A 25,225-nucleotide genomic window follows, 5' to 3' on the forward strand; every position below is an offset into this window, starting at 1 on the left:
TATTTTATTGCTAAAAAATGCTAACCACCATCTGACCCTTCAGCAAGTCAGAATCTTTTTGTTGGTGGAGGGTTTGAAATACTGTGAGAGTTACCAAAACGTGACCCAGAGACAAAAGTGAGCAAATGCTGTTGGAAAAATGCACTGATAGACTTGTTTGATGCAGTATTGCCATAAACCTTTAACTAGTTAAAAAAGAAAAGAAAAAAAGCAATATCTGCAAAGCGAGGTATGCCTGTATACACGAACCAGCCCACTTCTCCATACACGCCTCTGCCTCTGTCCCCACTCCCCACCCCCACGGGGTACACACCTCAGTTATGGGGTTCGACGCCAGAACCTTGTCTTCCACGTGAGCATTAGTGCTGGACTTGCTGACGGTGGCGAAGTACCTCATGGCATAGCGAGCAGATACTGTCTTTCCAGCACCCGACTCCCCGCTTACAATTATTGACTGATTTTTATTATTTCTAAAGCAAATACATAAAAGGATTTTTTTAAATATTCATTTCTTCCTATTAGGCAATATATACTCATCAAGAAAAATGTAGATAAGCCCGAAGAAGGGACTTTGTTTTATCACTTGAAAGTAACTGCTTTTAACATACCAGTGAAGTTCCTTCTAGTCTTTTCCTCTGTGATCCTGCTGAACACACAACTTCGTTCCGTGTTGTGTCCCCTGTGCTGAGCGTCCCCAAGACCAATCCCAGATCAGTGATCCTCTAGCAGGACTCACAGGACTCAGCACACATGCGCACTCATGGCTGAGATTCATTACACCAGAAGGATACAAAGCAAATCAGCAAAGGGGAAAGGCATACGGGGCCAAGTCCAGAGGAGGCCAGGTGTAAACTTCCAAGAGTCCTCTCCCAGTGGGGTCACACAGGATGCACTTACTTCCTCCAGCAACGAATTATGACAACACACGGGAAACACTGTCTACCAGGGAAGCTCAATAGAGACTCAGTGTCCAGGGTTTTTACTGGGGGCCGGTCACATAGGCATCCTCTGCTATCACACACCAAGATTCCAGATGCCCAGAAGGAAAGAAGATATTCAGCAGGAACCACATTGTTCACACAAACAGTTTAGGTGCAGTGAGCCACTCTCAGCAAATAGGAAATGCTGAGAACCTTCCTGAAATCCAAGTTCCCAGAGGTTTGCCACAGGTCAAACCTGCAAGCAGGTTTCTAAAGATAGCAGTCTCAAGCCTATGTCAACTCCTTTCTGTATATCCCCACTTAAATATAAAAACATTTTAAAGATATCATCATTTGGAGAGCAATTACTTGAAATGTGCTTGGGAACACGTGTGCTCCATAAGCCAACATGTTGTGTTACACAACTTAGAGATCTTAAAAAATGCATTAAACTTTTTGTGTCATAAGATCATGATGGTAGAACCTTATTACAGTGCTGTCCTAACACCACTTATGTGCCAGGTGCTTGGTGAAAACTTTACAGGGATTCTCATTTAAGCCTCACAAAAATCCTATGCCACATACTGTGTACCCATTTTACAGATGAGTAGAACAGTGACTCAGCGAGGCACAGAACACACATCCTCCCTGTGAACACTGGAGAGGACCTTAGAGAGAGAGCTCCTGGCCTCAGTGAGGAAGCTAAGATGCTCAGGAGGTGAACGACACTCCCCGCGCCCCTCAGCTGCATGGAGTGGGACTGGGGTAACTAAAGCTGGGCTCTCCGGACTCCTAGTCTAGCATCAGCAAGTCCAGTAAGAGCCTGCCTTAGGTTTGGTTCTGCTACTACAGTTAGACAGACCTCCAGAGGAAACTGGCTCTCAAGCTTGAACCTGGTTCAGTCCTGCAGCTCTAACGAGCTCATGCTACTGACACCCAGGAGCAGTCCTGGCCTGTCAGGCTCTGAGCCACACAGACTCTAATCTTGCAGATGCCCTGGAGACCTACAGGGGCCAGGGTAAATCCCAGAACCACGGGTGTTTTAGCACTGGAAAGAACCTTGCTGTGGCAGAAGCCAAGGTAATTGGCAATTTTTTTTGGAACCTCCAGGATCTTTCATTTTCTGGTACCATCGGGCTTGGCTGCCCTCTGCTCATGAGCCTCCACACTACCCGCAGGGCTCAGGAAAGGGGGGAGACTTTTACATCATTCATCACAGCACCAGAGTAGGGACGGCAGGTTCGGGTCCAGCTGGTGTCCTCAGGAGCAGAGCCTGGCTTGGCTCCCAGCCTCTGATGTGTTTACAAAAGAGAGGGAGTCACACAATCCGTTGTGACCTGACAGGTGCATCGAGGCATGGAGGGCGCCTGCTGAGACTGAGGACGTGGGGTTCGGGTGTCCCAGGTTACTGGTTTTTAATCAGTAATTCTCTACCCAACATTCATCCTCCCCTGCTTCTTAGGGACTAGGCCCCAATTCTTAGCGGACATGTTGCTGCGTATATGAAAGACTACATATCCCAGCCTCCCCTGTGGCTAGGCATGGTCATGTGAGTAGGACCTGACCAATGAGCTGTGGGCAGAAGTGCTCTGTGGGGGCTTCTGGGAGGGCTCCTTAACCAGGAGGGGCACACGCTTCCCCTGGGACATTCTGTAGCCTAGAAAAGAGAGAAAGAAGGCTGAGTACTTGCTTGGCCCTGAGGCCAAGGATCCCGCTCCAAGGATTGGGAAGCTGGAAGGCACTGATCCTTGATGACTTGGTAGAGCTGATGTGCTAGCCCTGGACTGCCCATCAGACTTCTCTGCAGGAGAGAACCATGCATTTCTACCTTGTATAAGCCACCATTATTTTTTCCTGGTTATAAGCAGTAGAGCTTGGAATGGGTGCTCTCTGAGCACCTAGCTCACAGATGAGGATCCTGAAGCTGAGGGAGATCAGGGCTGTGCCCAGGGTTATGAAGTAAATGTAGCAGACCCAGGTCCTGTGTCTCAGGTTTTATCTGTGAAATAAGGGCATGATGGCGGTTCAAAAGACTTCACAGAGGTGTTCTAAGACTCAAAGGAGACCACTGTCTGTGAAAGTTCTTTTGCAAACCGTAAGGATTTACAAAGATCCTTTTACAGATCAGGATGTTGAAGCCAAAATAGGATAGTTATGGGGAAAAGAAATTACACATGGAGTCTAGAAATCTGAGCACAAATCCCAGCTCTGCCTTTCTCTTGCTGGGTGACCTTGGGTGGATGGCTTCACATCTCAGTTGTCTGACTACTGCTCAGGCATCCTCATCACACGCTCTTTTGAGGGCACTCAAGATGATGTGTGAGAGTGTGCGCACAGTGCCTGGTCCACAGGAGGCTTTTCATAAAAGCCTCCTGGTTTGCTAGCAAAACAATAACTTCACAGGCCATACAAAAAACAAGTGGCAAAATTAGAATAAAACCCCCAATCTCCTACAGCTAAAACCTGTGCTCATCTATCATTAGAGTCTGCTGCCATGGATGGGTAAAAATGCTTAAGCATCTCACAGTGAAGAATAAATCAATTTTCTTCCAACCAAACACACTGCAAGAAAAGCATCGGCTATTCCCAGATTGGTAGGACTGACTTGACTACCTAGAAGGGGCAAAACCAGGAAACTTGGCTTAGACAGTTATATAGCAAACAGTCATTTGCTACTTGGTACAGTCAGTCTGCTCTACCAAGCACCCCCACCGGTCTGATTGATGGTCACTTTTAATGAGACCCGGCCAGATGTCTCCCTACCACTGTGAAGGCCCAGCAAATGCAGGAGCACTGGGAGAGCAAGAGGAAGCCCTGCCTGGCAGGAGGCTACCTGGCCATCTGCTTGTATGCCTCTTCCGCCACAGCAAATATGTGCGGGTCCATATCGCCCATGTTCTGCCCGCTGTAGGCGTGGATGATGGCATCTCCATATATCGGCAGCTGCTTGTAAGGATTCATGGCCACCAGGATGATTCCTGAGGAAAGATGTCAGATGCAGTGATGGGATTCTTAGTGTCACCTCTTTCTCTGAGTTCTTTTGAGAAACCGCAGCTCTGTCACTTATTAAATCTCCTGTGTGACTTTGGGCAGGTCACTTAATGCTCCGAATCTCAGTTCCCTGCCGAGGTCACCTACATTTCTAGGCTACTCTGAAGGTTACATGAGATGACAGATGGCAACACCCTAAAACTGAGAGGCTCTTACAATTCTCAGTGTAAACATAATGATAATATCACTGCCCAAAATAAGTAATAAACTTATCACATCCAATGAGAAACTCAAACACAAGCTTTATCCACATACATTTTTCTTGGTAGTCCAATCTTAGTTTTTGTTGAAGACTCTCCCCACCTAGATACTTCTTTTTATAACAAACTCTAAGATCAGATGTGTGTACCTTTTAGATAGAAATCTGGGCAAATTTTTAGGTGTGATTACACATTTTGACAGAGTCAACATTTCTAACATAAACGTAATATAAAACATGATCAGGATGCTCTAGACAATGAGCATGAGGTTTCAGTGTCATTCCTGCACTCCTAGAATTGCTCTCCTTACCACTGTAGGTGTAAATGAGTTTGGATTCTGCAAAGCGGATTCTGAGATTGTGGAGCACAGCGGGCTCGTGGAGATAGCTGAGGGCCGTGAGGTCATTCTCACCCACGAGGATGTCAGGATTCCGAAGTGGAGGCAGAGATTCTGGATCAACGGAATAATCCAGCTCCTGTGGACAAAGATGAAATTAAAGTTCTGGAAGTAAAAGTTTTTTGGTGTTTCTGCTGAATCACTGTCCTCTTTCCTATCTACCCCACTTTGGAGTGATCCCTGACACTCTAAAAAAACAAATTTAAGTATAGCAATGAGAAAATAATCTTCGTGGCTGACTTTTGGCAGCCAGGTGATCAAGGTATTGGCTGTGTGCCTTAGGGTGTGTCACTCACCTTCTCTGGCCCTCCCTTCTCTCATCTGTGAAAAGACTGGCTGGACCAGATCAGGGGTCCTCAGAGCTACAGAGGCCTCAATGAGGGGTGACAGGGAAGTTACATGGTCAGGGACCTGGGCATCCCATCCCAATTCTACCACAGGGGCTCTACTTGCACGTGGTTTAGCTGCTGGTGCCATGAAAGTTTTCATTTGGAAACAGGATTCTGTTGCTAAAATGACTCAATGATCTAAGGTCCCTTGAAGCTCTAAGGTTGCCGAATCTCTGTTGGAAGTTGACATTCTTGGTGGTGAGAAGTGTCTAAAGGAGCCTGCGTGGGGTGATGGTCTCTCTGTGAGAGGCCCCCTGTACAGGTGACTCCTGTCTGCAGCCACCTGTGTTCCCAAGGGCTGCAGGGCTGCCTATTTCTATGATGCTCAGCCCTGGGCTGAGTAACTGGCCCAGGATGGCCTCTCATCTGCTAGATTTCACCAATGTATATTCTGAAAGTAGCTGCCTGAGCAGAATGAAGGCAAGGTCAGCATGCCTTGTGGGCCTTGCAGATGTCAGAGCATTAAGGGACCTTATTACCATCTGTTCTACCTTCCTTCACTTTCACTTCACAGCTTGGGGAAGTGACTAGAGCAAGGACACCCAGCAGGTTTGTTTCCCTTCCACCTCCCAGGCTGCCTCCTTTTCCATACCTGGTCCTGGACCACCTGCACAAAGTGACCCAGCTGCCCTTAGCAAGAGCCCACTCTGCAGGCCCTGTGCCAAGTATTCAGCACTGGTTTTTCATCTGATCCTCAAAACTGCTTTCTAAGGAGGGCATGACATCCCTAACTAAGAGTTAAGGAGACAGGTTCAGAGAAGTTAAGCTCCTGTTGAAGGTCACAAAGTTAATATGGGCCTGGCTGACTCTGAAGCCTGCGTCATGATGCCTGGTCAACGCTGACAGGGGTTTGGTTTGTTAGCTGGTTGGACTGTTTTCCATAAGGAGAGCAGCTCAGGGCAATCCAGAACAACTGGGCATGGATCCTCATAGCAGCTGCCTGCTCATTATCAATGCAATTATATTTATGGACCTGCCCCAAGCAGGATATTTTTAACCCACACACTTTCGAGAATAAGACAAAGTGCTGCTCATACATAATTTATACTTACCCTGAGTTTTTCCGTTATGTTTTATTTATTATTTATTTATTTATGGTGTTTTTTTTTTTTGCGGTACGCGGGCCTCTCACTGTTGTGGCCTCTCCCGTTGCGGAGCACAGGCTCCAGACGCGCAGGCTCAGCGGCCATGGCTCACAGGCCCAGCCGCTCTGCGGCATGTGGGATCTTCCCGGACCAGGGCACGAACCCGTGTCCCCTGCATCGGCAGGCGGACTCTCAACCACTACGCCACCAGGGAAGCCCTCCGTTATGTTTTAAATCAACAACCTCCTTTTCCAGTTCAGCCACTGTGTGTGTGTGTGTGTGTGTGTGTGTGTGTATGTCTTATGTGTGAAAGAAACAGAAGGAGAGAGAGAGAAAGACAAATAGAACAGACAGTCTTTGGGGGAGGGGAGAAAATATGAATGTGAAGAACATGAGATAGACAGCTGGAAACAGAGGTGATATTTTCTTACATAAAGCAGGCTTTGTCCTTCATGGTATAGATAAAGGGTTAAGTTAAAAAGCAACAGATGAATGGATAAAGATGTGGCACATATATACAATGGAATATTACTCAGCCATAAAAAGAAATGAGATTGAGTTACTTGTAGTGAGGTGGATGGACCCAGAGTCTGTCATACAGAGTGAAGTAAGTCAGAAAGAGAAAAACAAATACCATATGCTAACACATATATATATGGAATCTAAAAAAACAAAGTTTATTAAGAACCTAGGGGCAGGACAGGAATAAAGATACAGATGGAGAGAATGGACTTGAGGACACGGGGAGGGGGAAGGGTAAGCTGGGACGAAGTGAGAGAGTGGCATGGACATATATACACTACCAAACGTAAAATAGATAGCTAGTGGGAAGCAGCCACATAGCACAGGGAGATCAGCTCGGTGCTTTGTGACCACCTAGAGGGGTGGGATAGGGAGGGTGGGAGGTGGGGAGACGCAAGAGGGAGGGGATATGGGGGTATATGTATACGTATAGCTGATTCACTTTGTTATACAGCAGAAATTAACACACCATTGTAAAGCAATTATACTCCAATAAAGATGTTAAAAAAAAAAAAAAGCAGTCTGGCCACCTGCCATCTTACCTGCCTCTCCCCCTCCTCCTCCGAGCAGCTCATTCAGGGCCAGGAATGTCACCACCTGAAGCCCTGCTCATATTACTAAAGCAGAAAACTGCCACTGCAGCTGCTGCCCTCAGATTTTTCTCCCCAAAGCCATCTGATCCCTAATCAGAACCTTGACTGTGCATAGGAGATACTCAACAAATGCCCCCAAGGAGTTTCTGATGGGAAGGGAAAGGCTAAATGGAAACAGCAGCTCCTCTGCCTCGCCCCTTGCATTTACACACGCCCCCATGGATGATCTCATCTGATCTTCAGCAGCCCTGTGATATGCTGTTACTAACTCCATCTGACATGTGAGGAAGCCGAGGGGCTCACTGTCACAGACTTAGTGGGATCTGAACCCAGATAGTCTGCCACAGACTGGGCAGGATTTGAACTCAGACAGTCTGATTCTAGAGGATGTGCTCTTAACTGCTATGTTTATCTCCCTTCCCAGGATCTCAGGAGATGACTCCAAATCCAGGACAGTCTGATTGGCAGTAATATGTCCTGTCTCTGCAGAGACCATTTCCATGCCTTGGAAATTCCAGCATTTTAATATTCATGTGAAATTCCCAGGACTAACTCTGACATCCAGATGGATCATGAATCCTTTGTCCAGCTCTGCATCCAGATACTTGATTCTAAAAACCTAAGGTCAGCCTAACTATGGGTCCAGTGGGATGTCATTACAGCTATGGGGGGAAAGGACAACTCATCATGGAAACTTAAAGCGGAGATAAAATCTGTAGAAACTGGTCATCGAAAGCCATGACCAGCCTTTGAGAGGAACTCTTCACGAGCATGCTCTACCATGGGGACAACTGCCCAACCTCCTGCTCATCCTTTGCCTCTCCCTTGCCACACCGGCACCACAGAGCTTCCTCATAATGTCCTACCCAGCTGGGCTTCCTGTCCCCTTGTCCCATCTCCCGTCACTCCTCCAACTGCCCTGTACACTCCCTCCTGGAGGTCCCAATTCTTACCTGTTTCTATCCATCCATAGACTGACTCTCCATTCTCCCACACCTCCCTCTCCCCTCCTGTTTTCTTTTTTTTCTTTTTTGCGGTACACGGGCCTCTCAGTGTCGTGGCCTCTCCCGTTGCGGAGCACAGGCTCCGGAAGCGCAGGCTCATCAGCCATGGCTCACGGGCCCAGCAGCTCCGTGGCATGTGAGATCTTCCCGGACCGGGGCACAAACCCACGTCCCCTGCATCAGCAGGCAGACTCTCAACCACTGCACCACCAGGGAAGCCCTCCCTTCCTGTTTTCTATCTCCCTTATTCTGTGTCTCTTCCTCTTCCCATCTTGATGTTTTGCTCTACCAGTTTATGTCTTGGGCTCAAACTACCTCCTCTCCAAGTTTCTCATCTTCACCCAGTCTCTGTGCTGAGACCCATAAAACCAAAATGGTAATCATTTTTCAGCATTCTCCCAACATTGCTGAATCCCCAGAAAGGCAGCACAGAGCACAGACCTGTCCACTGCATCTCATTCCAGAGAGGCCCAGCTGACACAGGGCACTTTATGTCTTCATTAGGGTAGTGGGGGGTGGAGGCAGGGAGGTGGGGAGGGGTACAAGCACACGGGTGGATCCACAGCACCAGCTGGCCATGTCAGGTGCCCCCTCATGTGCCCTCCGCCGAAGGTGCTCCCCTCCCACACACACCCTACAGTTTCTCCTTTATACATTATGGTAGTTATGATCGAGGACCCTCACCGTTCCATCCTCCAGCAGGAGACACAGGACTTTGTCACCAACTCTATAGTCCTTTGCTATTTCGGCAGACTTCCAAACTTCTTCAGGATCAGGAATCCAAACCCTGTTGTACTGACCAACAGAATAAGAAAGGCTTAATTTCAGCACTTTAAAAGCAAAACACAAATCGTTAGATGATTAGACTCAGGGAGATTTCTTTCTGTCCACTACGTCAGTAAATTCATTAGGAATACTTTTATTTATTTTTTTTGTGGTACACAGGCCTCTCACTGTTGTGGCCTCTCCCGTTGCAGAGCACAGGCTCCGGAAGCGCAGGCTCATCAGCCATGGCTCACGGGCCCAGCAGCTCCGTGGCATGTGGGATCTTCCCGGACCGGGGCACAAACCCACGTCCCCTGCATCGGCAGGCGGACTCTCAACCACTGCGCCACCAGGGAAACCCAGGAATACTCTTACCTAATTTTTGCTTGTGAGCTAATCGTTAGTGTATCTGCAATGCACCTAGGCCTAGCTGCTTCATTTCACAGGTAATAGAATTCCCAAAGCCTCTTAAATACATATTGAAAAAGGAAAGCCTGGGAGTGGAAAGGAAATCTGTGAGTCTCTTAATGGGAAGATCTGAGCACTGTCTACAAGAGCTGGAGAAGAGGGATGTGGTTCACCACTGATGGAACTATGGGGCTCTGGGCCAGACACTTAACTTCTTGTGCTCATTTTTCTCATCTATAAAATGGGCACAACAATACCTACTCAATACTTTACAGGTTTGCTGGGAGGTTAAATTGGACTGAGTAGCTGACAGCACTTTGCAAAATGCTGTGGAAGTAGTGTTACAGCAGTGTCATCACAGTCTTATCACACTGGTCAGCAGCCAAGGATTCCCACCGTGGGAAATGTGGAAGTCCTGAGCTCAGTGTCCCACCTGGCTCAGTGCTGATGTGCAAGTTCTTAAGCACAATTACATTGCTATGAATTATCCCCCCAAAATTCATATGTTGAAGCCCTAACCCCCAATGTGAATATATTTGGAGATAAGGTCTTTAAGAGGTAATTAAGGTTAAATGAGGTCATAAGGCCCCGATCCAATAAGATTAGTGTCCTTATAAGAAGAGATAACAGGGAGCTTGCATGCACACTCTCTCTCCACCTGCATGCACAGAAGAAAGGCCATGGGAGTTCAGTGAGAAAACAGCTGTCTGCACCCAAGGGGAGAAGCCCTCACCAGACCAACCCTGCCAACACCTTGATCTTGGACTGCCCAGCCTCCAGAACTGTGAGAAAATAAACGTCTGTTGTTTAAGCACCCAGTCTGTGGAATATTGTTATGGCAGCTCAAGCCGACCAATACACACATCTAATATTCACACTCACACACTGGGAAGGGGGCAGGCTCACTCTCCAGAAGTCATCAGGGGCACCTGAATGCAGCTTGAGGTAAACACAAAGTGACTGCCATGTCTCTATACTGCAGCTGTCACAGGGCCCCATGAGTCATTCTTCTCTCTCCTGCATGCATGCTGCAGCATCATGCACTGACTACTCTTGCTTTCACCCAGACCCCACATTTCATATTCTCCTGTGGTCATCTATTTGTTTGTTCATTCACTCTTTCGTTCATTCATTCACCCATCCATCCATCCCATCCCATCCATCCATCCATCCAACACCTGGGCACCTCCTGGGACTTTCCTGGTGACACAGTGTTTAAGAATCCACCTGCCAATGCAGGGGACATGGGTTCAAACTCTGGTCTGGGAAGATCCCACATGCCAAGGAGCAACTAAGCCCATGTGCCACAACCAGACTCAGGGAGAGTCTTTGTTGCAGTGCAACAAAGAGCAGCCCCTGCTCGCTGCAACTAGAGGAAGCCCGTGCACAGCGACGAAGACCCAACGCAGCCAATAAATAAATAAAATAAAATAAACCTAAAAAAATTTTTTAAAAAAAGAACACCTGGGCAACTCTTATGTATGCGTCTGGCACAGTGCTGGATTACCAAGAAAGAAAGGCATCTCCTCTTAATCATCATGGTCTTCCTACTAACTCAGCCAATCTCTAACCTGGAGCTGCATTATGTGTATATTTGCATCTCTCTGCTCACATATCGGTGGTTTCTATCAATGGGGGCACCCCTACAGGATACCCTGATGTCCTGGGACATAACCAGGCCAAAAGGAACAAGAATTGGGAAGCACTCACATGGAGACATGAAGTAGCACCCAGGAAAGCTCCTGAATCCAAAGGCTCAATAGCTCAGGATCCCAGATCTAGATGAAGCCTAAGAAGCCGTGCAGCGTCTAACCCTCATTTCCCAGAGAAAACTGGCCTCAGGACTCCAAGTTCTCCAAGAGCAGAGCTGAGATGAAACCCATATGTTGGGTGGTGGAGGTAATATGGCTGGTGCCTACAGTGGCATCTCCTTTCCACCTCCTTACATTCACAGGCCAAAGGAATATTGGTCCTCTGGCATTGTCCCTCAATGGGACAAATGGACCTTCTGAAGGTAATTGTCGAGTGTGTAAACTCTTGTAACAGGCAATGTTTGTGCCTTTAGGAGAGAATGCTGCACTTATTTATTTATTTATTTATTTAGGCTGCGTTGGGTCTTCGCGCGGGCTTTCTCTAGTTGCAGCGAGCAGGGGCTACTCTTCATTGCAGCGTGCAGGCTTCTCATTGCGGTGGCTTCTCTTGTTGTGGTGCACGGGCTTAGCTGCTCCACAGCATGTGGGATCTTCCCGGCCCAGGGCTTGAACCCGTGTCCCCTGCATTGGCAGGCGGATTCTTAACCACTGCACCACTAGGGAAGCCCACTAGGAATGCTGCATTTTGCCTAAGTGCCTGCCATCCTTCTGAGTACAGTTCCTGGGCACTGAATTGGCACCAGGCATCATCCTTGACTCTGGGGATAGTCACAAACAAGACACTGCCCTTTGTGAATCTCTGCTTCTTAACAGCTGAGAGGGCAAACATCGTGATCAAATGACGTCCTGGATATGAGCCAGCTGAACACGTGGCTTGTGGACTGCTGGGGCCTTTCCACTGTGAGGAAATCTTCCCTTGGGTTGAGAGATTGCACCTTCAGGAGTTTTCAGTTACAAAAAAATTCTGGGCAATAATTATGACATTTTACTTTTCTTCTTTATATTTTTATGTACTTTCTATAATTTGCATATTTTACTTTTATAATCAGAATATGCCATCTTTAAAGGCAAATATCAAAATATATGTTCACAAAAAGAATTGTACATGAACGTTCATAGTAACTTTCTTCATAATGGCTAAAAACTAGAAACAGACTCTATGTCCACTAACATGAGAGTAAATTAAAAAAACATAAAACTGTGGTATACTCATACAATGGAATACTACTTACCAATAAGAAGAATCAACTACTGATACAAGCAAGAACATGAATGACTCTCCAAAGTATTAGGCTGAGTTAAAGAAGCTGTACACAAACGAGTACCTTCTGTATGAGTCCTTTAAATGAAGTACTAGAACAGGTAAAACAAATACAATGTGGGGAAAAGAATCAGAACAGTAGTTGCCTCTGGGGGTAGGTGGGTCTGGGGAGGGAATCTTGTGGGGTGATGGCAACATTCTATACCTTGAAGGGGTCTGGGTTACATAAGTGTTAAGCCCTTTTTCAAACCTCAGAGAACACACACTTAAGATTTGTACCTTTCATTGTCTGGAAATTTTACAGAAAGAACTAAACAGGGCTTCCCTGGTGGCGCAGTGGTTGAGAGTCCGCCTGCCGATGCAGGGGACACGGGTTCGTGCCCTGGTCTGGGAAGATCCCACATGCCACAGAGCAGCTGGGCCCAAGAGCCATGGCCGCTGAGCCTGCGCGTCCGGAGCCTGTGCTCCGCAACGGGAGAGGCCACAACAGTGAGGCCCGCGTACCGCAAAAAAAAAAAAAGAACTAAACAACTATGGAACTCTTAACAATACGCATACTAATATTTAGGAGGACACGTATTGATGTATGCAATTACACTAAAACGCTTCAAAAAATAAGATGGGCTGAGGACTGAAGTATAAAAAGATGGATAGACATGTGATATAACAAATATGATAAAATATTCATGCCAGAATCTAGGTGGTGGGACAGATACTCGCCATAAAATTTTTTCAATTTTTTTGTATACTTTAAATTTTCATAATAAGATGTTGAAGGAAATAAAGAATAAGTATAAAACAAAGTTTGGGGTGTCAGGACTAGACTAGGACAAAGTTGGTTGAGGAGCACATTTATTAAACTACTAGTTAATACAAGCTGCCTCACTTATCAAACAAAAAATATATGTATATCATTGGTTGAATATCAATCATGACTCCCTAAGTTATTTGGGTTTGCTTTAATTCTTGACAGCTAGCTAAGAGCAGAAGTTTGCTGAAATGTGGCACGGGATAAGGGATACTTGTGAGAGAGAGAGGGAGGGAAAGGGAAAGAGAGAGGGAGGGAAAGGGAAAGAGAGAGAAAATGGAAGAATGACTTGGCGGGCAAAGACACACACTCAGAGACACGCACCCACGCAAATAGGTGGAGAGAAGCCTCACAAGCACACTGACACACACACCCACACTCCACACATACTTGTTGCCATGGACTACTATTTTCTATGTCAGGTCTGCTCTTGAAAGTATTTATTGCGAACCTCATAAAGCTGAAATCATTAATACTTTTTTATAGGATAATATTTTTATGATAATTGGGAATATCTCATTTATCAAGAATTGGCCACTACAGAATTTTATAGCTGAAAGGGTCCCAGGAGATTGTCTACTCCAAGCTGTCAAAGTTCTTTTCAAAGCTTGCTTCAAATGAAATGGTGGTAGCCCACCATGTTCTGCAGCTGAGGTCCCTCAGGCCCTTCCATGGAAACCTGAGGCTCTGAGAAGTGATGCAAGTCACTAAGCTAACCCAAGGCCTTTGTTTTCCTGATCCCCAAACTCAAGCCCAGAGAGGTCAATAACTCACCAAATACCACACAGAGAATCTCAAAGGCCAGGACTCCACGGAGCCAGAGCTTGGGACTCCTTCTTTGAACTACTTGTTAATTAAATGAGTCTGGCTCTGAAAATAATCCTGAACTCTCAACTGCAGCCATCTACTTGAGAGTGCACAGGCTGGTCTGTTTCAGCTAAAAGTAGCCTTAAATGCATTAGGACGTATGGAACCAAAAGTCTGCTTCTCTTCTGGCGTGAACACAAATGGCTTCCTCAGCCCCGGATTCCCCAGGCTGCGCACACCCAGCCAGGCCTGATGCCTCTGCTGGCAAGGCTGTCGGCTGGTTTAGGGCCCCGCAGCTGAGACCCAGCCTGGTAAGTAAACATGCCCATGTTTACCTGGTTCCACCTCAGTTACACCCATTCCGTCTCTCCCTTCTGCCTCACATTCCTCAACCCACAAGGCAATGCTTCAAACCGGAGAGAGAGCTAACTGCAGTGTCTGGACAAACGACATGACCAGCTCTCATAGGACCTCCCCAGGGTGGCTCCTTCTTGTGGGTCAGGAGCCTCCTGACTCAGGTCACTTGCCAAGCCCTCCGGGGGCTGCCTGCAGCAGGGCCAGGAGAGCAGCGAGGCCTGCCGCCCACGCCTGTCCTGGGAATCTTCCCCTGTGGAGGGAGATCATGGTGCATCCACATCCGGGGAGGCTCCGGAATGAGGTAAAGGCTTCAGGAGGAAGGGACACGTCCTCAGGAACAGGCCAAATCCGCCCACCCCACACGCTCAGATATGGCGAGAGTGGCATTTTCTCATGTCTCCCGCCTATTTGAGGGGTCTACCGGCATCAGCCACAGAAATGGCTTGGAGACTTTACATGGCGTATGGGATGACAGGGGTTTTCTCCTAGCCACTCTCTGGACTGGAAGGGGGTCTCCACGCCCTCAGTCAGCCAGGCCAGAGCAGCGACACCATGCTCCCTCTCTTCTCCTCTTCACTCGTCCCTCCAGGCCTTCCCAGCTCCCCAGCCTCCTCCTGTGTCTCCCAAGGTCCCTCCCGGCCTCTCCTCATGACAGGCTGTTTCTGGAGAGTTTCACCCATTCCCGCAGCTTCCACAACTGCCCTGGCACCTGTGCACCACTGAGGCCTCCAGCCCAGATCTCTCAGTGGGTCTAGAGCACATTTCCAACTGTCTCCCAGACGTCAGCCCCTAAATGTCTTCTGACACTCACAAATCCCAAGCTTGAGTGATCATTATGCCTGCCCCACACACAATCTTCCTGCTCAGTTCTCTTGCCCGTCAAATCAGAAACCTGGGACAGCGCTGGACAGCCTCTCCCTCCTTCCCTTAGCCCGCAGCAATCAAATGGTTATCAGGTGCTAGGACGCCTATATGTACACAGGTCTCACCTGTCTGCCCCATCCACCTGCAATGCCATGGCCATCAATCAGCTCCCCCTATGCTGCTCCCACTAACCTTCTCTTGATGGGTACCACGACCTGCGGAATGCTTCCTCAACCAGGCTGAGTACCGGTTTCTGTGGATAGACAGATTCCTTTACCCACACCTGAATCAGAATTTCCGCGGGTGGGGCCCAGCAAGATGAAAGTTCCCCGACGGATTCTGATGAACATCCAGGCCTGGGAACCACAGTCCTAGCCAGTTTTCCTACTCAGGCCTCACCTTCTTTTCAATCCATCCTCTGCCTGCTGCCACCCAAACCACCAGCAGTTTCTACAACATGCCAAGCTCTTCCTGGCTCTCTGCTATGCACTTCTGTTCCTTCCACCCTCAGTGCCATCCCTCCTCTCCCCATCTGTGAGCAAACTGCTCTGAGCAGTCGAGAGTCAGCTCAAGATTCCCACCTTCGTACTTTCCCCACCACCCTCCACCCCAGGCAGGACTGGATGCTTCCTCTTTAGCGCTCTCTGCTCCCTCCCCAGGTTTCAGGTAGCTTCCCATCTCCCCCACTGGCATGTGAGCTTCAAGAGCCTTGTCTTTGTGCTCTGGAACTCAATACAATGATTTCCCCACAGCTAGCACTCCATAAAAACATCTACTGAACAAAAACTCAAATTCCAAGTAGTTTGCACCAATAAACTTGGTATTTTAGTCTTTATGTCCCTTTTTTACTCTTTTGAACTATCCATATATAATACAGTAGAAAAATCTAATTTTCCAGGGTGGTTAATGTCACATAGAAATCTAAAAGCTGCTTAGAATAGCTAAATGGAAAGTTATTAAACTGAGCTTTGACTTTATTTTAGACAGAGGCCCTGGACTGCATTTCTCTTGACCTTACATACCTGAGTTTCTGCAGAATTTCTGTGAAGATGTCCTGTGAGTTCCTCAAGCACAAGGAAGAGAAAGAGATGGGTGAAGGATAATATGATTTGTGAATCTGTGGCTAAAACCGGAGTTCTGAATAATTAGAAAGGTCTTTGGAGGCATGCTATACAGCTCCACTGCCTCACCCTCCATTCATCACGTTCACCAGTATCTTAGACAAAAAACCAGAACACATGTGTATCAAATATGCAGATAAAATGATCAGCTAAAGATGATCAAGATACAAAAAGGTTTTAAAAAAGCTTCAAAAAGATTTTGACAAGTTGCAGAACATTAAACACTAAACAACAAGATGGAAAATTTAAAAGGAATAAATGTAAAGTCCAATAGTTAGGTACCAAAAATTAACTGTATTACAATAGCATCAATATAAAAAACAACTTTTATTAAGCATTATGTGTCAGATATTGTGCTAAGGATTTTACACAGGTAACTTAATCCTTACAATGACTGGTAAGACTTAAATCCATTCTACGGGTGTGGAAATTCAAGAGAAATTAAGTTACTTGCTCAATGTCATCCAGTTAGCAGAACCAAGACTTAGCCCCAGCCACCATGCATGTGCATTCCAGGGGCAGCATATAGCAGCTCTGCTTAAAACAAACAGAACACTGACTTAATGCTCGCCTACACTGAGGGCAGCTCACAGGAGGCTGCAAACCCACAAGTTCCACGGTACTCTGGCTGAGCAGACCAGATCTAGAGAATAGTGCCACAAAGATAGGCATCAAGGAATTGAAATTCACCCAGAGGATGGTGGCCTTGATGGTGAAGGGTCTGGAATGATGATGTAAGAGAAAAAGCTGGTGGTATCGTCACTCTCCTCAAGCTCTCAGTCCTGCCCACAGCTCATTCTAAAGAGCTCCATGTCTTTCAACTCCTGCCACCCAGCCTCAGGTCCACCATTACCTTCTGAAGCTATTCCATGCCTGGTGCCTTTCTTACATCTTCAGATTCCAGTCCTCCACCAGTTCCATCCCTTCAGCCTGTGACCATACCCAGGTGTCCCCTCTCTCCCTCACAATTCTACTAAACGAGAAGCAATGCCAAGGACCTCCTGGTGGCCAAATCCCATGACACTTCCTCAGCCTCCATCCTCCTTGACTTCTCTGCAGCTCTAGAACTGACTGCTGAATTGTTATTGATACACATGGTCTTCTTACTTTGCATATTTTATATGTTTATGATCACAGAGCAGATGCATTTTTGTGCTGTCATTTTCCACATAACAAACATTTTCCCATGTTGTTATGAACTCTTCACAGTAGCATTTTTTTTTTTTTTTTTTGTGGTACAAGGGCCTCTCACTGTTGTGGCCTCTCCCGTTGTGGAGCACAGGCTCTGGACGCACAGGCTCAGCAGCCATGGCTCATGGGCCCAGCCTTTCCGCGGCATGTGGGATCTTCCCGGACCGGGGCACGAACCCGTGTCCCCTGCATCGGCAGGCGGACTTTCAACCACTGAGCCACCAGGGAAGCCCCACAGTAGCATTTTTAATGGCTTCATACTATTCTATTCTTCTATCTATAATTCACGTAACTCTAGCCCTCTTCCTGGACATTGGGGTTGGTTCCATTTTAGTTATTAGGAGGAATAATCTGATAAATAACCAGATGTCAGAGGAGGCAGCTATGAAATGAATGGACTTTCCAAAAATCCTCTGTGTGTTGGGGGAAAGGTCAGATCCCTTGAAGAGAAGGAAGATGATAAGGTCGTTGAATAAGGTGGTGAGAGTAGGAGGTATTAAGAAGATAGGTGTTTAATCCTAGCTCCATCACTTCTATGTAACCTTAGGCAACTTACTTAACCTGAGCCATCTGTAAAAATGGGATAGCAATAACTAACACATGGCATTGTTTATTCAGATTAAATGAAAGACGTTCTGAGGATAAAGTTCACAGAGTTCTGAGGATGCCATCTGGCACATAAGAAGTACTCAGTGACTATAAGATAAAAGTAACTATCATCAACATCATCATTGTCATGACCATAACTCTTTCTGAAAGCAAAAAAACTCATTCATTCATGCATGCACACATCAAACATTTACTGAGTCCCTACTGCTCCCTGTTCTCTAGAAACCCTTGGTCCACAGGGGAGACAGAGTTAAGGAGCTGTTATAAGTCATCATGAAAAGTGCCTGGATGGAGGGCCTGGCTGCAAAGATTGCTCAGAAGACGCACTGCTCAACAATGTGACTGACAAGGGGTTAATATCCAAAATACACAAACAGCTCATACAACTCAATATAAAACAAACAAACAACCCAATCAAAAAATGGGCAGAAGACCTCAATAGACATTTCTCCAAAGAAGACACACTGATGGCCAATGGGCACACGAAAAGATGCTCAACATTGCTAATGACTAGCAATTAATTATTAGAGAAATGCAAATCAAAACCATAACGAGGTATCACCTCATACTGACCAGAATGGCCGTCATCTAAAAGTCTACAGCTGGGACTTCCCTGGTGGTACAGTGGTTAAGAATCCACCTGCCAATGCAGGGGACACGGGTTCGAGCCCTGGTCCAGGAAGATCCCACATGCTGCGGAGCAACTAAGGCCGTGCACCACAACTACTGAAGCCCACATGCCTAGACCCTGCGCTCCGCAACAGGAGAAGCCACCGCAGTGAGAAGCCCACGCACCACAAGGAAGAGTAGCCCCCTCTCGCCGCAACTAGAGAAAGACCACATGCAGCAACAAAGACCCAACGCAGCCAAAAATAAATAAATAAATTTATTTATTTAAAAAAAATAGTCTACAGCTAATAAGTGCTGGAGAGGGTGTGGAGAAAAAAACCCTCCTACACTGTTGGTGGGAATGTAAATTGACGCAGCCACTATGGAAAACATTATTGAGGTTCCTTAGAGCTACCGTATGATCCAGCAATCCCACTCCTGGGCATATATCCAGAAAAGATGAAAACTCTCATTCGAAAAGATACAGGTACCCCAATGTTCATAGCAGCACTATTTACAATAGCCAAGACATGGAAAGTGCCCATCAACAAACGACTGGTTTAAGAAGATATGATATATATATATATATATATATATATATATATATATATATATATATATATCTCACACACAAAAGACTGTGTATATATACATATATATATATATTACTCAGCAGTAAAAAAGAATGAAATATTGCCATTTGCAGCAACATGGATGGACCTAGAGAATATCATAGTAAGTCAGAGAAAGACAAATATTATATATCATTTATATGTAGAATATAAAAAATAATACAAATGAATCTATATACAAAACAGAAACAGACTCACATAGTAAACAAACTTATGGTTACAAAGGGGAAAAGGAGAGGGGGAGGGAGAGATAAATTAAGAGTATGGGATTAACAGATACAAACTACTATACATAAGATAGACAAGCAAAAAGGATTTACTGTATAACACAGGGAACTGTATTCAATATCTTGTATTAACCTATCATGGAAAATAATATGAATAACTTTGCTGTATACCTGAAACGAACACAATATTGTAAATCAACTATACTTTGATTAAAAAAATAGGAAAGAAGAAGAGGCACTGCTCAAATTGAATTTGAAAGGTGCAGGCACCGGTGAGCAGAACAGACATAGAGTGGTGACACTGCAGGATGGCAAGAAGTGAGCCAAGGTAGGAGCTGGCAGGCAGCGGGGGCAGATACAGAGGCGAGGCCTTGTGGCTGGTCAGTGAGTCTGAAAGTGACAGGGGCCTCCAGAGGGGCTCAATTAGAGGATGGCCGGACCGGTTTTTCTCAAGAGAGATTTCAAACAGTGGAACTGCTGAACAGCAGCAAATGCTCTGAACATTTCTAAGGCACGTTGCCAAAGAGCTTTGGAAAAGGGGTGGGTCGTTTTACACTTCAACTGGCAGCAAGTACTCTCAACACACTTCCTCCCTAGTGTCCCCTTTCTCAGAACCTCTCTTCCTGTGGTTCCCGTGCCAGGCCTCCCATGTCCCCTTCCCCGTGACGGCTCCATCTGCGGCCCCTCTGCCTCCTTTCCTCCCTGAACAGATGCATCCTCAGTGTCCTGTCTTGGCCCTCTTCTCTCCCTTGATGAGGTCCTCATGCCTGGGCTTCAATTACTACCTTTGGGGAAAACTCCTGGCCCATCTTCTATACCAACCTCCAACCACTCAGGGCACTCTCCCTTGGAAGCCCCTTCACCACAACAACCCCCGCAGGTACAAACCTTGCCTCATGACTTCCCTAACGTCTCCTCCTCCTGAAGTCCCTGCGTCAACAGCACCAGCCTGCTTGGATCTTTCAGAGTCTAACCTCATGTCAGCCTTGGGTCACCCCTCTCCCTCACACGCCCCAGTGCCATCTCCCATCCTCACCTACCTCTCCATGCTCTCTGCGAGCTCCTTCCATCCTCCATGCCTAACACTGCAGCCCTAATTTTTTTCCCCGTGCACTTAGGATGAGCTGAGAATTCAGCTACCTGGCTCCAGCCTCTCTCCCATGGGCACAGAGTCTCATGGTCACTGCTGGCATATCTGACTTACACCACCCTGGATCCTGTCATCCCCATTCAAAATCTTCAATGGACTATAAAGCCCTGACCTAACTCTTTGGCTGCCATGACTCTCCCCTGCTAAGCCCCATCCCCCAGCAGGCTCCTCCATGCCTTCCAGGCCTCAGCAGATTGAATTACTTGACATTTCTCACTCATCAGAAAACTCCCTGAGGCAAGACTAATCATTTAAATTTTCTTTTTCTAACCTTCCCCAAGCATAGTGTTTTATATACAAAAAGTGCTAAACAAATGCTTTATGGGAGATAATATGCCTGTCTTCAATGCAGGAAGGGAAATTAGTCAGGGGCCAGGCAGGTAACAGCAGTGTAAAGTGGGTGAGTGGGGCAGCGGGCAGATCATAGGGTGGGTCTGGATGTCACACAGGAACTGGCTGCCACACCCGGATCCCTGAATGGACAGTCCACCCATCACCCTGCTACAGGGTGACTACTTGCCTCTGAGTGCAGCAATGGGTTTCAGGTTGTTTTAAAACATTATGTGGCTAAGATTGTGCAGGGAAACAGAGCATTCTTGCGGGTTCACTGTGGCCAAGGTTCCCCCGTCACAAACTTTGACTTAGACTAATTGGCTAGATCTGCAGACTCGGGAGTGTGGGAGGGAGTGGGAGGGAAGCAAGGGAGAGAGCTTAAGATTTTTGTGTCCGTTTAAGGAAGAACTCTTCAACAAAGAAGTTCTCTAAAACCTAAACAGGCAGCTCCACAAATGGGGGAGCTTCCCACCTCTGGAACTGACAAAGTGTTGGCTGATGGGACACTGGGAAGGGAGGTGCCTGGACACAGGTGCTTACTTGGACACAAAGTGGGTAGAGATGGCCATCAAGACTTCTGGCTCTGCGATTCTCAGTCTTTGTCCATCCAAGCTCACCTCTAGAAAACTCTTCCATATTAGTTTTCCTACATTGTGCCTGGTACCTAGTTGGTATTTAATAAATATTTGTGGCATGAGTCACTTGATGACAGGGTTATTCACACCTGTGTATTTTTGCTTCAGGAAAAATTGTTACTTAGAATGGATTAATCAGCATTTTCCTCCGACCTCCAAAGTATCTTCCAAGTATAGTTTTTTTCAAGAATTTATTTTTAGCTCCAGTAAGCTGAAGATCTAAGAAGCATTGCTGGATAGTTGATGTCTCACATTCTCACTGGTAAAACTATTCTAACACTGCCATTTAGAACTCTAGTTAACAGAGGGGGAAATACTGTTTGGTTAATTTGTATTTGTACTGTTAACTAATTAAAGTAGAAGAAAAAACACTTGCTTAAACCACTGAAACAATTTACAGCCATCGTTTATATCTACAGCAAAAGTGTCTCTTTAATATAAAGCTAGGGCACTTGTCAGGGGAAATGGATGAATTCTAGTCTCATCTATCTGAATACTGGGTACCATAGATTTCCCCCACTGGGGTACAGAAGTATCTGGCTTTATGGCTATTCGAGTGGATTTTTTCCAACACTTTCACACTTTTTATCCAAATAATTAACCAAGCTCATCTCAGAAGGTTCTGGGCACCATGTGGGAATCCTGGCCTTCCCAGAGAAGGGGGGGAGCCCTCGTTTGCGGGAAGAGGAGGTTTCAGAGGAATGCTCTAGAGTGATTCCCGGACTTGGGGTGTACATGAAAGGGTTTATAAGCTGTAAAGCACCTTATAAATGTGAGTAAAGAGTCTGTGACTGCAGTGTCAGGATCCCTGGATTCCCAGGAGCCCTCAACTTCTACTACGGGTAAGGCCTGGGCCACACTCCCAAGCACCCGCAGCTTCAGGCACCAGATGAACTTAAGTACATGCGCAGGTATTTTGAAGACCCGGGAATTCTAGAAAGCATCCTGAATACTGCGGTCCGAGCTTCTGTGCCGAGTTGTTCAAGAGGGAAGATTACAGACGTTATTCTTCGCCTGTGTCTGAGGTTTCTGAGTTTCCGTGGGCAAGTCTGATTCCCTCTGTGGCGCGGGAGAAGGGACGGACCCGCAACTCCTGGACACCGGGAAGCTCGGGTCCGGCCGGCGAAGCAGCCCCTAGCACTCGGTCTTCCCATCCCGAGGGGACCCAGGCTCCCGGGGGGCGCCTTCCCCACGGATAAGGACCCGAGCTATCGGCGGGGCGGGGGGTACGACGCTCCCCGGACCCCCATTGTCTCCGCGGCCCCTCCCCGCGGCGAGCGCGCCAGGTGCACAGGTGTGGGCCGGGAGCCAGGTACAGTCAGCACTAGCGCCCGGCCGCTTCCCTCCCGCGCGCCTTCCCTTAGGTCGGGCCACCCTGCCTACCTGCGTGTACAGCTCGGCCACCGCCATGGGCGCGAGAGGACAGCTCGAGGGCTGCGGAGGTGCAAGGCTCGGGGGCTGGGCCGGCGGCTCTGTGGCCCCGGGGCAGGTAACCGTCGCTGCGGGCCCCGCAAATCAGCGCTGGGCCATCTTGCGGAAGAAGTTTCCCAGTAACCGACTAACTTTGCCGACGGTTGGCGGCCCCAGAGGCGAGAAGTCGCGGATTGGTCCTTCCCGGCCCGTGGCGAGGCCTCGCTGTGATTGGCGGGGCGGGGGCTGCGGGCGCGGCGCCCCTCCTCCGGGCGGGTTCCCGCGCCGAAGTGGGTCCACCTGGCTGGGGCCGAACGCTCAGCCAAGAACCTGCGAGTCAGGGGATTCGCTGGCTCTCGAGGAAGGAAGCAGGTGTGTTCCGAGGCGTTCCCGACCCAAGTTTTAGCTCCCTTAGGTCTCAACGTGCTTATTGGAAAGAGCAGAGGATGTAACCATTTGCATAGAAAGTCCAAGAGAATCAGCCACTAGAACTTGTTAAAGAGTTCAGCCAAGTGACTATATTCAAAATCAGATTTTAAAGTGAATGTTTCCTTTGTATGAGCAATAACCGGTTAGAAAATAAGATATTTGAAATATAAACAAAACTATAAAGTGTCCACTAACAAAAATGCACTTGGCCTTTGTGGAGAAAATGTTTGAATTTCTCTTCAAGGGTATAAAAGAAGGCCCGAATAAATGGGGAAATGTGCTATTCTCATGGATGGGAATATTTAACCTTGTACAGGTGTCAGTTGTACCCAAATTAATATATAAGCCTAATACAACTGGAATCAAAATCCTAGCAGGGGGACTTGCCTGGTGGCACAGTGGTTGGGAATCTGCCTGCCATTGCAAGGGACATGGGTTCGAGCCCTGGTCCGGGAAGATCCCACATGGGGCAGAGCAACTAAGCCCGTGGGCCACAACTACTGAGCCTGCATGCCACAACTACTGAGCCTGCATACCACAACTACTGAAACCTGTGCGCCTAGAGCCCATGCTCCCCAACAAAGAGAAGCCACTGCAATGAGAAGCCCTCACACTGCAATGAAGAGTAGCACTGGCTCGCCACAACTAGAGATAGCCCATGCACAGCAACAAAGACCCAACACAGCCAAAAAATAAATTAAATAAAATTTTAAAAAATCCTAGCAGAACTTTTGGAGAATTGTAAAGTGATTTTATATTTTTTACAGAATAATAAAAGTCCGTGAATAATTAAGACAATGCTCAAAACAAAGAACAAAGAGATTAGCCCTACCGTGTATTAAGGGATATCACAAAGCCATGGTCATTAAAACAATGTGACACCGGCATGGGAATGGATAAATGAATAATGGAACAGAATGGAGTCCACCAACAGGACCCTGTGTTATATAGTGGCCTGGAGAACCAGAGGAGGAAGGGAAAGATTATTTAATAGAAGGGCCATTATATGAAAAAAATATAAAAATAAAAGCAAGTGCATGGCAAACAGTACACTCAAAAATAAACTCTAGATGGATTCATGATTAAAACTTAAAAGTAAAATGAGGAAATTACTAGAAAAGATATAGGGGTAATATCTTTTAAATGTTGGGTTAAGAAAGAATGAGTTAAGATACAATGTAGCACAGCTATAGAAGGAAAGAAATGATGGATTTGAGGTCATCAAAATGAAAGATTTCTGTTCAGTGAAGAACACCATTTGCAAAGAAAGCCAACAGATTAGGAAATATATTTGCAATTTAAAAAACAAGTGATTAATATCTAGAATATTAATCTAGAGTATATAAGAAACTACTGTAAATTGGTTAAAGAAAAGATAGGAACTCCAGTTTTAAATATTGGACAATTAGCAAAGGAAATGAATAGGCAATTTTCACATGGGGATGCTCAAATGGGTGGTTAGCATATAAAGAGATGTTAACTTTATTAGTAGAGAAATACAAATGAAAACAATGAGATCACTTCACATCCATAATGGCAACAATTTTTAGGTTGGACAAAATCATATGCTGCCTAGGATGTGAGAAAACAAGAATGTTTTTCCTCACACAGCTGGTGGGAACTATACAGTCATCCCTTGGTATTTGGGGGAGGATTGGTCCCAGGACACCCAAGGATACCAAACTCCTTGGATGCTCAAGTCCCTAATATATTGATATAATAGCATGGTATTTGCATATAACCTACACACATCCTTCTGTATATTTTAAATCATCTCTAGATTACTTATAACACCT

General features: G+C 46.6%; 1 protein-coding gene across 1 annotated transcript in view; it reads right to left on the reverse strand.

Annotated features, from left to right (window-relative positions):
• Nucleotides 1-23,055, reverse strand: part of MYO5C (myosin VC) — a 110,483-nt gene extending 87,428 nt beyond the window's left edge. The window contains exons 1-5 of the mRNA XM_082618869.1: nt 22,974-23,055; nt 8,846-8,956; nt 4,482-4,647; nt 3,754-3,898; nt 314-470 (exon numbers count right to left, since the gene is read on the reverse strand). Of these exons, the coding sequence (XP_082474995.1) occupies nt 314-470; nt 3,754-3,898; nt 4,482-4,647; nt 8,846-8,956; nt 22,974-23,000 (606 nt within the window). The 5' untranslated portion in view covers nt 23,001-23,055. The remainder of the gene's footprint in view (nt 1-313; nt 471-3,753; nt 3,899-4,481; nt 4,648-8,845; nt 8,957-22,973) is intronic.
• Between the last annotated feature and the right edge of the window lie 2,170 nt (nt 23,056-25,225).

Source organism: Mesoplodon mirus, assembly GCF_964341445.2.
Source record: "Mesoplodon mirus genome assembly, chromosome: 4".
NCBI lineage: Eukaryota > Metazoa > Chordata > Mammalia > Artiodactyla > Ziphiidae > Mesoplodon > Mesoplodon mirus.